This window comes from Doryrhamphus excisus, chromosome 13, assembly GCF_030265055.1.
Source record: "Doryrhamphus excisus isolate RoL2022-K1 chromosome 13, RoL_Dexc_1.0, whole genome shotgun sequence".
Classification (NCBI taxonomy): Eukaryota; Metazoa; Chordata; class Actinopteri; order Syngnathiformes; family Syngnathidae; genus Doryrhamphus; species Doryrhamphus excisus.
In genome coordinates this window covers 17,698,997-17,712,296 of record NC_080478.1, presented here as the reverse complement: position 1 = coordinate 17,712,296, position 13,300 = coordinate 17,698,997, and the positions used below count along the sequence as shown (strand labels likewise).

General features: G+C 41.9%; 1 protein-coding gene across 9 annotated transcripts in view; it reads left to right on the top strand.

Moving 5' to 3' along the window:
* Positions 1-23: 23 nt before the first annotated feature.
* lrrc9 (leucine rich repeat containing 9) overlaps positions 24-13,300 on the top strand; it is a 31,699-nt gene continuing 18,422 nt past the window's right edge. For 3 of the 9 annotated variants that reach the window (XM_058090442.1, XM_058090435.1, XM_058090444.1), the window contains exons 1-15: positions 24-159; positions 1,978-2,055; positions 3,044-3,262; positions 4,472-4,612; positions 4,700-4,763; positions 4,838-4,908; positions 5,029-5,211; positions 7,297-7,452; positions 7,534-7,712; positions 7,830-7,961; positions 8,029-8,208; positions 9,389-9,500; positions 10,775-10,904; positions 10,996-11,121; positions 12,232-12,341. In XM_058090442.1, the coding sequence (XP_057946425.1) occupies positions 1,978-2,055; positions 3,044-3,262; positions 4,472-4,612; positions 4,700-4,763; positions 4,838-4,908; positions 5,029-5,211; positions 7,297-7,452; positions 7,534-7,712; positions 7,830-7,961; positions 8,029-8,208; positions 9,389-9,500; positions 10,775-10,904; positions 10,996-11,121; positions 12,232-12,341 (1,881 nt within the window). In that variant the 5' untranslated portion in view covers positions 24-159. Of the gene's footprint in view, positions 160-1,386; positions 1,728-1,977; positions 2,056-3,043; positions 3,263-4,471; positions 4,613-4,699; positions 4,764-4,837; positions 4,909-5,028; positions 5,212-7,296; positions 7,453-7,533; positions 7,713-7,829; positions 7,962-8,028; positions 8,209-9,388; positions 9,501-10,774; positions 10,905-10,995; positions 11,122-12,231; positions 12,342-13,300 lie in introns of those variants that run through there. The other 6 variants (XM_058090441.1, XM_058090443.1, XM_058090439.1 and 3 more) reach the window with 6 other exon arrangements.

Here is a 13,300-nt window from a genome sequence, read left to right as displayed (position 1 = left end):
ATCACAGTTCATATTTGTGTCTCGTGGGAAACTATGTCATGCAGTGTGGCGCCCTCGTGTGGCAGTTGATGATATGGACAACTTCAATATGGCTCCTAAGCAACCAGACAACAAATTACACAACACAACTGGACGAGCAAAGTTTTGCTGGGTGTTAAGGTAGTCAAAATGTTTTATATTCATTATTCATACGTATTATTATTATTCAATAAGGAGCAATACATGGAATGGATTAATGGAGTGTGTTGGTATGTTAGCTAACGCTTATGTTTACATTTATTAACTAACCCTTTCAAAGATTGACGGATATACAACAGGCAGAAAAACAAAACAGTGACAGTTTCATCGGTTTAAGTAAGAATATCATACAATTAAATGTAGCCTTTTAAAAAAATACAAACAACATCAAAACGTCAAAGAGGTTTCTCAGGAGTAGAATGTGTGGACGATAAATTAAGTGATGTGATCTTCATGTATGACTTTGCTTTGTTTTTCTGGTCATTATATGGTTATTCTGGTTATATACTTATATATAAGTAATATCAGTGGCAACATACATTGTTATTAAAGTGTGTGGATGTACTTAACACTTAAAGGATAACTAGCTATAGCACTAGCTAGCTCGAGCAAAAACACATAGATAGCTGCACTACAGCAGGAAGCATCATTTTAATTAACTAAACGGATGTGTGCCGTTATTTAATTAAAATGAACTCAATTTAATTTGAAATTCCTTAAAATAATAAATACCAAAAAATACACAATTTCTATGCGAATTTTGTAACTCTTTATTGTGAAAAGGCTTACATAACTTCCATCCATTTTCTATGCCAACTTGCCCTTACACGAGGGTCACGTGGGTAAGCTGGAACCAATCCCAGCTGCCATCAACTGTTCGTCAGCCAATCGCAGGGCAGTCTTAAACTTTCTTTTCTTGTTCTTATTTTCTGTAACTATGCTTTTTATTTTTGTAATATGGTTGCTCATATGTTCTTATACCGTTATTTCTTGAAGGTTTATTGTCATGGTGATGCCAAGTTTTCAGTAGAAGAGCCCCCCCCCCCAAAAAAAATACTGTTTACAATCAACAAAACAACTTCAAGAAAGATGGTGTACGACAACACAGCATTACATAACATGACAAATCAAAACCATACGTAGGAGAAAATAAACAATAGAAACAAGGTGATATTGTAGTTACCAAGAGTTGTTTTACGACGTGAAGCTACTTATGTGTGCTTATGTGGGGGACTTATTATGTCGGTCAATCAAACGCCCCGCCCGCTTATGCTACAAGCTAGCTCCGAGCTAGCCCCGAATTCTGTTTAGCCACCGCTATACACTGCATTGTGACGTCACATCCGGCCGCTCCGAACACAACAGAACGTGTTTGTGATGTTTTGTGACCGAAAGTCATCAAATGCTTGTGACGCCTGTGTAAACATCCATTTGAATTCAGCGTAATTCCACGGAAGTGAAATTTAGAACAGAAATGATTCTAGTTCTAGATGAAGTGATGATAAAGTGATGATAAATGTAGACAGCCGGGAGCGGCCATCGTGTTATGATGTTTGACGCCAAACGGTTAAGTCATCTAAAGTAATGTTATTCCCGTTTGTTTTTGAAATGTGGGGGGAAACCGGAGTACCTGGAGAAAAACCACGTGTTACATTCTTGTATTTAAAAATACTGTAGAATATGCAGTGGCCTCCAGAATCATTGGAAGAGTAAGGTTGATTTATGTATTTTTGCTGTAGACTGAAAACTATTAAATTGCTTATTCAATCAATAAATAGCACTCAACATCTACTTAAGTTTTGGACTGGGTGGAATGTTTTTTTTTTTTTTGGGTATAGACTGCATTTAAAGGCAAAAACAAGTTCAAAACCATTTGTCGGTTTAGGTTCTATGTGACAGAAATAGTAGTATCTTATAAATTGTGTTGTATTTACAAATGAATCTGCTTTATTATCTCAGATGCAGTCGATTTCTAGGAAGAAAAGTTCACAAAAGAATGAAATACTTTGTCCGGACGAGGAGGTGGTCAGAGAGATGGTGAGTATATTCAAATATTACAATTCTACTCGACTGAGTCGATCTACACCAGGGGTCTCAAACTCAATTTACTTGGAAAAGCTCTGATAAAACATTAAATTATTATAAATTATTATAAATTATTTTTTATTTATTATTAAATTATTAAATAAACGTTTAATGTTATTTTTTATTTTTCGACAAAAAAATAAGATGGAAAAATTGATAAGCAAATCAAAAAACAAATGAAACAAATTAACAAATTAATTTTTATTCATGATTAAATTATTAAATAAATGTTTAATGTTAATTTTTATTTTTTGACACAAAATAAGATGGAAAAATAAATAAGCAAATCAAAAAACAAATGAAACAAATTAAAAAAATAATTTTGATTTATTATTAAATTATTAAATAAATGTGTCGTGTTAATTTTTATTTTTCGACACAAAATAAGATGGAAAAATTGATAAGCAAATCAAAAAACAAATGAAACAAATTAACAAATTAATTTTTATTCATGATTAAATTATTAAATAAATGTTTAATGTTAATTTTTATTTTTTGACACAAAATAAGATGGGAAAAAAAATAAGCAAATCAAAAAACAAATGAAACAAATTAACAAATTAATTTTGATTTATTATTAAATTATTAAATAAATGTTTCATGTTAATTTTTATTTTTTGACACAAAATAAGATGGAAAAATAAATAAGCAAATCAAAAACAAATGAAACAAATTAACAAATTAACAAATTAATTTTTATTTATTATTAAATTATTAAATAAATGTTTAATGTTAATTTTTATTTGTTGACACAAAATAAGATGGAAAAATAAATAAGCAAATCAAAAAACAAATGAAACAAATTAACAAATTCAACTTTCATATCAAGGTGGGGGCCACAAACTAGCCAATGCGGCCCGCGGGCCGTGAGTTTGAGACCTCTGATCTACACAATCGACACAATCTTTATAGTCAGTAAGGCAGTATGGATACTTTCCAGTGTATGGCCAATGGAATCTCCTATGATGACATAGCTGAAGAGGGGCCTGACGTCACTTTCTTGGAGATCATCTTGAGCGGTTTTCCACGGATGGTTGGCCTTTCCTACTTCCCGAAGCTCCGCCAGCTCAATATCGTGGGCCAAGACGTAAAGCGCATTGAGGGTCTTGAAAGCCTCCCTTTACTCCAAGAGCTCTGGGTGGTCCAGTGTAAACTAACTGTGAGTGACTTTCTATTCTATTTTTGTTTTAATTGTACAAATTAGCTCGGATGAGAGGTGAAATATTTTCTAATTTAATGTACTGTGAGCTAGGAGACCAGGGTTCAATTCCATCCTCGGCCATCTCTGTGTGGAGTTTGCATGTTCTCCCCGTGCATGCGTGGGTTTTCTCCGGGTACTCCGGTTTCCTCCCACATTCCAAAAACATGCTAGGTTAATTAGCGACTCCAAATTGTCCATAGGTATGAATGTGAGTGTGAATGGTTGTTTGTCTATATGTGCCCTGTGATTGGCTGGCCACCAGTCCAGGGTGTACCCCGCCTCTCGCCCGAAGACAGCTGGGATAGGCTCCAGCACCCCCGCGACCCTCGTGAGGAAAAAGCGGTAGAAAATGAATGAATGAATGTACTGTGAGGGCTGCACGGCGGTCTAGTGGTTAGCACGCAGACCTCACAGTTCAATCCCACCCTCGGCCATCTCTGTGTGGAGTTTGCACTCCATTCTCTACCCCTCCATCTGGTACTTTTACAATCAGTAACTGTTACATTTGTTCACGTCCTGCTTTCCTAATACAGTTTATGTTATTTTTTTTTTTTTTTTGTCATGGTCTGCACAGCGGTCGAGTGGTTAGCACGCAGACCTCACAGCTAGGAGACCAGGGTTCAATTCCACCCTCGGCCATCTCTGTGTGGAGTTTGCATGTTTTTCCCTGTGCATGCGTGGGTTTTCGCTGGGTACTCCGGTTTCCTCCCACATTCCAAAAACCTGTGATTGCCTGTGATTGGCTGGTGACCAGTCCGGGGTGTGGGATAGGCTCCAGCACCCCTGCGACCCTTGTGAGGATAAGCGGTAGAAAATGAATGAATGAATGCACTGTGAATGTGAGAATATTAACCGGCAGTATTGAATATTCATTCATTCATTCATTCATTCATTCATTCATTCATTTTCTACCGCTTTTTCCTCACGAGGGTTGCGGGGGTGCTGGAGCCTATCCCAGTCTTTGGGCGAGAGGCGGGGTACACCCTGGACTGGTCACCAGCCAATCACAGGGCACATATAGACAAACAACCATTCACACTCACATTCATACCTATGGACAATTTGGAGTCGCTAATTAACCTAGCATGTTTTTGGAATGTGGGAGGAAACCGGAGTACCCGGAGAAAAGTATTCAATATGTTCTTTTCATTATCCGTTTTTTTACAGAAAATATCTGGACTCCAGCATTGTCTTGAGCTGAAGAAACTCATCCTGTATGATAATAAAATCAATGAAATAAAGAATTTAAAAGCGCTTGTCAACATGGAAGTCTTGTGGCTCAACAATAACTACATATCTCAGATACAGGTTTGGATGAAAATGATTTTTACATTTAATTATGACTTTCTTAAAGACAAATATCATCGTCTGGTGTGTTGTTCTTCATCCAAAAAGGGCTTGAAGACTCTTCAGAACCTCCAAGAACTAAACCTTGCTGACAATTATATTCAAAGGATCGGTACGTTTATTTTTTTGTTGTTCTTTCAGTGTTTTTTTATACAAAGTTAATTTTTTCTTTGAATACCTTTTAAGGGGACGGCCTTTACAACAACGTCAACCTGAACAGTCTCAATCTGTCCGGGAACAAGATCAGCTCCTTCAAGGTGAGATTGGACATCCTATCATCAGGATAGGATGCAGCTCCCCCATAACCATAATAAGGACATAAAGTGCTGTAGAAAATGCATTTTTGCGTACTACAAACATTCATATTTTTGTCTCAGGAGCTGACCCGGCTCACCCGCCTCACCCACCTGAAAGATCTGTCCCTCAGCGACTCCACGTCAACCCCAAACCCGGTGTGTCGGCTGTGTAACTACGCCACCCACGTCCTGTACCACTTGCCTTCGCTTTTGTTTCTTGATACCTACGACGTCTCAAGCGTGCAAGTCAAGGAAGCAGCCGAGGTAAGAGCTTATCTTCTTAAATTAACTTAAAATCTGTGTAATTTATTGTCCTCCCGAGGACTTCCGGGCGGCTGCCGAAGCCCACTTTCTAATTTTGCCGCGACATGGGGTTCATTCCTTTTCTACCGCTTTTTCTTCACGAGGGTTGCAAGGGGTGCTGGAGCCTATCCCAGCTGTCTTCAGGCGAGAGGCGGGGTACACCCTGGACTGGTGGCCAGCCAATCACAGGGCACATATAGACAAACAACCATTCACACTCACATTCATACCTATGGACAATTTGGAGTCGCTAATTAACCTAGCATGTTTTTTTTTGGAATGTGGGAGGAAACCGGAGTACCCGGAGAAAACCCACGCAAGCCGAGTGTGGCCGAGGGTGGAATTGAACCCAGGTCTCCTAGCTGTGAGGTCTGCATGCTAACCACTCCTCTAGAAAATTCATTCATTTTCTAACGCTTATCCTCACGAATGTGGCAGGGGATGCTGGAGCCTATCCCAGCTGTCTTCACCCTGGACTGGTGGCCAGCCAATCACAGGGCACATATAGTCAAACAACCATTCACACTCACATTCATACCTATGGACAATTTGGAGTCGCTAATTAACCTAGCATGTTTTTGGAATGTGGGAGGAAACCGGAGTACCCGGAGAAAACCCACGCATGCACGGGGAGAACATGGAAACTCCACACAGAGATGGCACTGGTCTCCTAGCTGTGAGGTCTGTGCGCTAACCACTAGACCGCCATGCCACCCCGACATGGGGTTGTCTTTTAAAAATGTCTGCTTTTAGCATGGTAACGCGGGTCTGCGTTTAGAGGCAATCAGGTCACAACAACCGTAGTGGAAGCTACACAAAGAACCGCTTTTGTCAGATTTTTTGTCACGAAATAAACACAGGTAGGACATTGATAGATTGTTACTTACATGCTCTTCTGACTCCTTCACATAACAACCAAGTTTGGCGGATAGTCTAGCCTATTGTTCTCAAAACTGTCCCATGTGACGTGCTGTTGGAAGATATTTTTCTATTGCTTGCCGGGAATCAGAAACTCCAACCACTTCTGCCTGATGCTTGCCTAGTTAGAGAAGTTAAATAAACTTAGCTTTCCCTTACACCAAAACAAACATTTCCTGGGAGTGGACACATTCAACAGAGCTAAGTAGAGTGTGTAGACCAGGGTTCAATTCCGCCCTCGGCCATCTCTGTGTGGAGTTTGCATGTTCTACCCGGTTTTCTCCGGGTACTCCGGTTTCCTCCCACATTCCAAAAACATGCTAGGTTAATTGACGACTCCAAATTGTCCATAGGTATGAATGTGAGTGTGAATGGTTGTTTGTCTATATGTGCCCTGTGATTGGCTGGCCACCCCGCCTCTCGCCCGAAGACAGCTGGGATAGGCTCCAGCACCCCCTCAACTTTTGTGAAGATAAGGGGGAGAAAATGAATGAAAGAATGAATAAATGGATATTAATTTTGGGCAAGGGCTGCACAGTGCTTGAGTGGTTAGCGCGCAGGCTTCGCAGCTAGGAGACCTGAGTTCAATTCCACTCTCTGTGTGGAGTTTTGTGTGGGCTTTCTCCGGGTACTCCGGCTTCCTCCCACATTCCAAAAACATGCTAGGTTAATTGTTGACTCCAAATTGTCCATAGGTATGAATGTGAGTGTGAATGGTTGTTTGTCTATATGTGCCCTGTGATTGGCTGGTGACCAGTCCAGGGTGTACCCCGCCTCTCACCCGAAGAGTCTCCTTGAAACAGTCCAGTTCAAGTTTAAAGTGATGATCATGTCCATCGTGTCATCACTAATGGATGGGGCAGGTCTAAAGTGCAACTGGGCATGCCCGGCATCGAACTCGGTGTTAAAAAAAAACGTAAAACAGAGCATGCAGAATCATTCAAAGGACTTAAATTCTTCTTTCCAAAGCTGTCATCTGTGTTTTTCCTATTTTTCTTTACTTTGACACACATGACATTTAAGAACTGTTTTTTTGGGGGGGTGGGATGGATTCCATTTGATATAAGATTCAGTACTACATATTCCCTTCGTTAAAGCCCTCCCTCAGGGTAACATGTTGTCTTTTAGTGCACTGTAATGAAGAAGATGATGTTTTACAACATGCGCGTACGCACGGCTCAGAAGAATCTGGCGGAGAGTAGGCTTCAGCTTCTGGAGAAGAAAAATGCTTCCTTGGAGTCATCCATAGAAAGCATCCGGTTGCTTAATTACAACTTAAAAAATGTACGTAAGAACTCCGCTCACCGTGTCATGAATGTTACATGTGTAGAATATTCATCTTTAACGGTTATGGTGCGTTCCCAGCTTGAACGGGAGATTTGGAAGAAGTCTTTGGAGGATGGATGGAGTCACACGGGCGGTGATAACAGTGAGGAAACTGACACTTTTGACATCGGCTGCGACCCCCCCGTAGAGGGAATGCTCCAGAAGAAAATTGATAAGCTGAAGAAGAGACTTGCTCTTTGGTCCAGGAGGCTGCATGAGTTAGTTTGTGTGTTTATAAATACAAAGAGGCAAAATAGGAACCTTGGTACAGTTTATACTACATCATTTTTGACGTAACACGTGGAAACATTGTAATGTTTTTTTTTGATATTCAGAATCGAAAGCTGGTATCAACATCATCTGGCCCGAGCGACATGCACGATGGAGGATACCGTGCAGTTTCTGTTGACCGAGCTACAAAGTGTCGGAAATATTCGTTTGGAGGAAGGCAGTGCCACAGATCCGTGGTATGTGATGCTGAAAAAACACATTTGTCCTACTTCACTGAACATGTACATATCATTTCATCAATAGGTTCAATTCCTGTTGTGAACTCCTGCTTTCTCGCTTCTCTCGCTCGGAGTACATGAGTCTTGGTGTTCTTGGCATCAGGATCAGCAGAGTTATCCGTATCCACAACAGTGTACTGAGGCTTCGCTTCAAGGAGAAACTTCATTCCCTGCTGGCCAGGGGCGACTCTGCTGCATTTATACAGTAAGCCAGTGATTTTCAACCACTGTGCCGCGGCACACTAGTGTACCTTGAGAAACCGTCAGGTGTGCCGTGAGGAATTATCCAATATCACTTTTTATAATTAACATTTATTAATCATCATTTGCAAATATGATGTCAATAGCCATTATGTCAATAGTATACATGGACCCAAATATTCCAATTGCATTTGGTTTATTTGCTCAAACGGAAAGAATTGAACAGGGATGGAATATTCCTTTAACCAATCCGATTGAGGTATCTTGTACCCACTCAAACGGAAAGTTGTCAGACTGCGTTCTTCTTTGTGGTGTTTTTCTTCTTCTGTTGTTTATTGGCGGTTGGCAAGCAGCTTTCCTATGCATTAGCGCCATCTGTGGAACAGAATCAAAACCCTTCTATACTTTATTCATAAGTCCAGTTTTATTAAAAAAGAAAATATATATCTATATAAAACATGTCCTGAGTTTAATTATAAAATATTAGCAAGATTGAATTTGATCTTTTCCTGTTTAAATTTATCCCGGGTGCGTTCTTTCAGCGCATGCTCAGATATGACGTAACACGCAGATCCAGACGTTCTTCACTTTTAAAAATGGAGGCCAGCAATCGGCACTGGACTAAGCAAAGTTGGTTTTTGATTCAAACTAAATTCCAAGACTGGACAGACGAAAAACTGGCAATACGGAGTTATTCCAACAAGTGAAAGAAAAACTCGGGGAAGCCGGTATCACGTGATGTTGATGTTTACGTTTTACTGGGCATGCCCTATTGACTATTCTGGTTGATTTTCACACGGCGCATGTAGACAAGAGATTGGAATATTCCTTTCTATGGATACCATTGTTTCCCGAAAGGTCATTCGGAAAGAGAAAAAGTGGTGATGTAAAAACGTGGCTACTGTGGAGTGTCTGTGGTGTAAAGACTAGCATAGCAATGTAATATTGGTCCGTGTGGCAACACCTACCTTGTTCCTCCGATAGACTTATTGATGCACGTGTGAGGTCGTGGTGACATTTTGGAACATTTTTGGTTAGTGGTGTGCCACAAGATTTTTCCAATGTAAAAAACGTGCCGTGGCTCAAAAAAGGTTGAAAATCACTGCAGTAAGCTACTAAATCATAAAGAAACTTTACTGTTTTTTTTTTGTTTTTTCCACATCTAATGTCATCATTTCACTCAGGAATCATAAGCAGCTGCTTGAGCATTTGTTCCACATAGCTGACCCTGAACAAAGCACAGAGGATATTGTGGGCATCTTTGAAGATGGCTTCAAAACAGCAAGAGAATATAAGGTATTTTTCCTTAAGAGTCAAGATTAATGAATACCGTAAATGCTCCAATTAACGCCTTTTTTTAATTAACCCCATAAGTTTCCTATAGTTGTTAGGTTCATGGTTTGCAAAAATCACGAGCGGTCAGCATCCACCAGCGTTATCTACCTCTGATTGAGCTTTAAAGTGTCGATGCGTGTTACACTTGCTGATATTTCCTATGAACTCATCAGCTGGATTAATGCTGACTGAGCAGTTTTGTGCTATTAATGCTAAGAATGCACTGGGCCGGCGCCAGTTGGTGCCAGTTCACGCCAACGCAACTTGCTGTGGCGCCTAGTGGCGTGCAGTGGCTCAAACTGCTTCCCAAGTGGCTCATGACGGCAGCAACAATTGAGTTTGGCGGCAATGGTGCGAGCCAAGTTGCGCCAATGATTGCCAGTTGGTGCCAGTTCAAGCCAACGCAACTTGCTGTGGCGCCTAGTGGCGTGCAGTGGCTCAAACTGCCTCACAACTGGCTCGTGGTGGCCCGTGACGGCGGCAAAAATTGAGTTTTGCGGCAAGAAAATTTCAAAATGTTTATAATCTTTGTCGTGCCAATTACTTGATGCAAGTGTCCACCAAGTGGAACCAAATGTCACAAACAATCCGCCGATTGGAATCCACTGGAATGTAATGGCACGAGCCAAGTTGTGCCAATGATTGCCAGTTCGCGCCAGTGCAATTTGCTGTGGCACCTAGTTTCACCAATAAATGCCTAGTGGCATGCAGTGGCTCAAACTGCCACCCGTGACGGCGGCAAAAATTGAGTTTGGCGGCAACAAAATTTCAAAATGTTTATAATCTTTGTCGTGCCAATGACTTGATGCAAGTGTCCACCAAATGGAACCAAATGTCACAAACAATCCACCGATTGGAGTCCACTGAAATGTCATGGCGCAAGCCAAGTTGCGCCAATGATTGCCAGTTGGTGCCAAAGATTGTGATTGGCGTGCAGTGGCTCACTGTGGACTCCTAGCATAACATCGGTTGCAATGTGCTCCTTAATAAACCACCACATGGTCAACGAGAGCTACGTTTTATCTTACGACAACAAGTTGTTACATTTAATGTTTTTAAATTGAGGAAATAACCTCTGTCTAGTTATCACCCACTTCCATTTAAGGCCTCATCCTGTTTGCTCGTCTGGTAAATAAATGCCCCTGGCTATAATTAGAGCATTTATGGTAAGCCACTGCTTCAAACAAGCAAAAATGATCAAAAAGTTTCAGTAACGTTTTCTTCTCTAAAACCAGTCAGTGGGAAAAGAAGCGGCAGTGCCTTTATCCAACAGCCTGATTGTGAGCGAACAGCCGAGAATCGAATATTGTCTAGCTAAGCAAGGGTGCCCCAAGAAGAGAACGGATAAAATCCCCTTCAGATATGGTGTGTGAATTGAACATGGAGAAAAAAAATAAAAAATCCCAACATCTCGGCTGCAAGTATGGTGAAATTGTACATGTTGTATATCCTGCAGGTAAGGTTATTGTTTCCAAAGTGTTTCTGGGACACAGCAAGCCCATCAGAGAGGGACAACCCGTCCACAGAAGATCATATCCCAGAGCTTCTTCTGTTTATCGCTATGTAGACACCAAGCATCAAGGTATAGCACAAGTGAGAAAAGACACATTAGAATTCATATTTCACTTCCACTGTTTACACTTGGGTCGAGTGGTTAGCGCGCAGACCTCACAGCTAGGAGACCGGGGTTCAATTCCACCCTCGGCCATCTCTGTGTGCAGTTTGCATGTTCTCCCTGTCCATGCGTGGGTTTGCCTATTGGAATCCACTGGAATGTAATGGCGCGAGCCAAGTTGCGCCAATGATTGCCAGTTGGTGCCAGTTTGCGCCAGTGCAATTTGCTGTGGCTCCTAGTTTCACCTATAAGATGCAGAGTGGCGTGCAGTGGCTCAAACTGCCTCTCGACTGGCTCGTGGCGGCCCGTGACGGCGGCAAAAATTGAGTTTGGCGGCAAGAAAATGTCAAAATGTTTAAAATCTTTGTCGTGCCAATTACTTGATGCAAGTGTCCACCAAGTGGAACCAAATGTCACAAACAATCCGCCGATTGGAATCCACTGGAATGTAATGGCACGAGCCAAGTTGCGCCAATGATTGCCAGTTGGTGCCAGTTCGTGCCAAAGATTGTGATTGGCGTGCAGTGGCAAGAAAATTTCAAAATGTTTAAAATCTTTGTCGTGCCAATTACTTGATGCAAGTGTCCACCAAGTGGAACCAAATGTCACAAACAATCCGCCGATTGGAATCCACTAGAATGTAATGGCGCGAGCCAAGTTGCGCCAATGATTGCCAGTTGGTGCCAGTTCGTGCCAAAGATTGTGATTGGCGTGCAGTGGCAAGAAAATTTCAAAATGTTTAAAATCTTTTCGTGCCAATTATGTACTTGATGCAAGTGTTCACCAAGTGGAACCAAATGTCACAAACAATCCGCCGATTGGAATCCACTGGAATGTAATGGCGCGAGCCAAGTTGCGCCAATGATTGCCAGTTGGTGCCAGTTCACGGCAGTGCAATTTGCTGTGGCGCCTAGTTTCACCTATAATATGCCTAGTGTTCGCCCTGTGCATGCGTGGGTTTTCCTCCCACATTCCAAAAACATGCTAGGTTAATTAGCGACTCCAAATTGTCCATAGGTATGAATGTGAGTGTGAATGAATGAATATTTACATTTGTATTGTTTTGTCATCATTTAGGTAGAACACCCTGTGTCTCTCCAAGCATTCCCAGAGCAAAGCAGTGGTTTGTCTTTGATCACGATCTTGTCCTGCCTGAGTACATCGTTAGTTTTGAATACATCACAGGGGTAAGCAGCTTTATCTTTTAATATGATGGTTACCAAGTGGTTAGCGCGCAGGCCTTACAGCTAGAAGACCACCCGAGTTCAATTCCACTCTCGACCATCTCTGTGTGGAGTTTTGTGTCGGTTTTCTCCGAGTACTTCGGTTTCCTCCCACATTCCAAAAACATGCTAGGTTAATTAGCGACTCCAAATTGTCCATAGGTATGAATGTGAGTGTGAATGGTTGTTTGTCTATATGTGCCCTGTGATTGGCTGGCGACCAGTCCAGGGTGTACCCCGCTTCTCGCCCGAAGACAGTTGGGATAGGCTCCAGCACCCCGCGACCCTTGTGAGTATAAGCAGTAGTAAATGAATGAATGAATGAATTGCATAGTGAGCGAGTGGTAGATAGGCGACCCGCGTTCGATTCCACCCTTGACCTATGTTTGTGTGGAGTTTGCATGTTCTCCCCGTGCATGCGTGGGTTTTCTCCGGGTACTCCGGTTTCCTCCCACATTCCAAAAACATACTAGGTTAATTGGCGACTCCAAATTGTCCATAGGTATGAATGTGAGTGTGAATGGTTGTTTGTCTATATGTGCCCTGTGATTGGCTGGCGACCAATCCAGGGTGGAGCCCGCCTCTTGCTGAAGACTCCAGCACCCAACGCAACTCTTGTGAAGATAAGCAGTAGAAAATGAATGAATTGCACAGTGAGCGAGTGGTTAGTGTGCAGGCCACACAGACAGGAGACCTGAGTTTGATTCCACCCTCGGCCATCTTTGTGTGGAGTTTGCATGTTCTCCCCGTGCATGGGTTTTCTCTGGGTATGAATGTGCCCTGTGATTGGTTGGCGACCAGTCCGGGATGTACCCCGCCTCTCGCTGAAGACAGTTGGGATATGCTCCAGCACCCTTGCAACCAGGGTACAGGAATGTATCTTTGTTCATATAGTGTAAATGTTCAATGTCCATTTGTTTCTT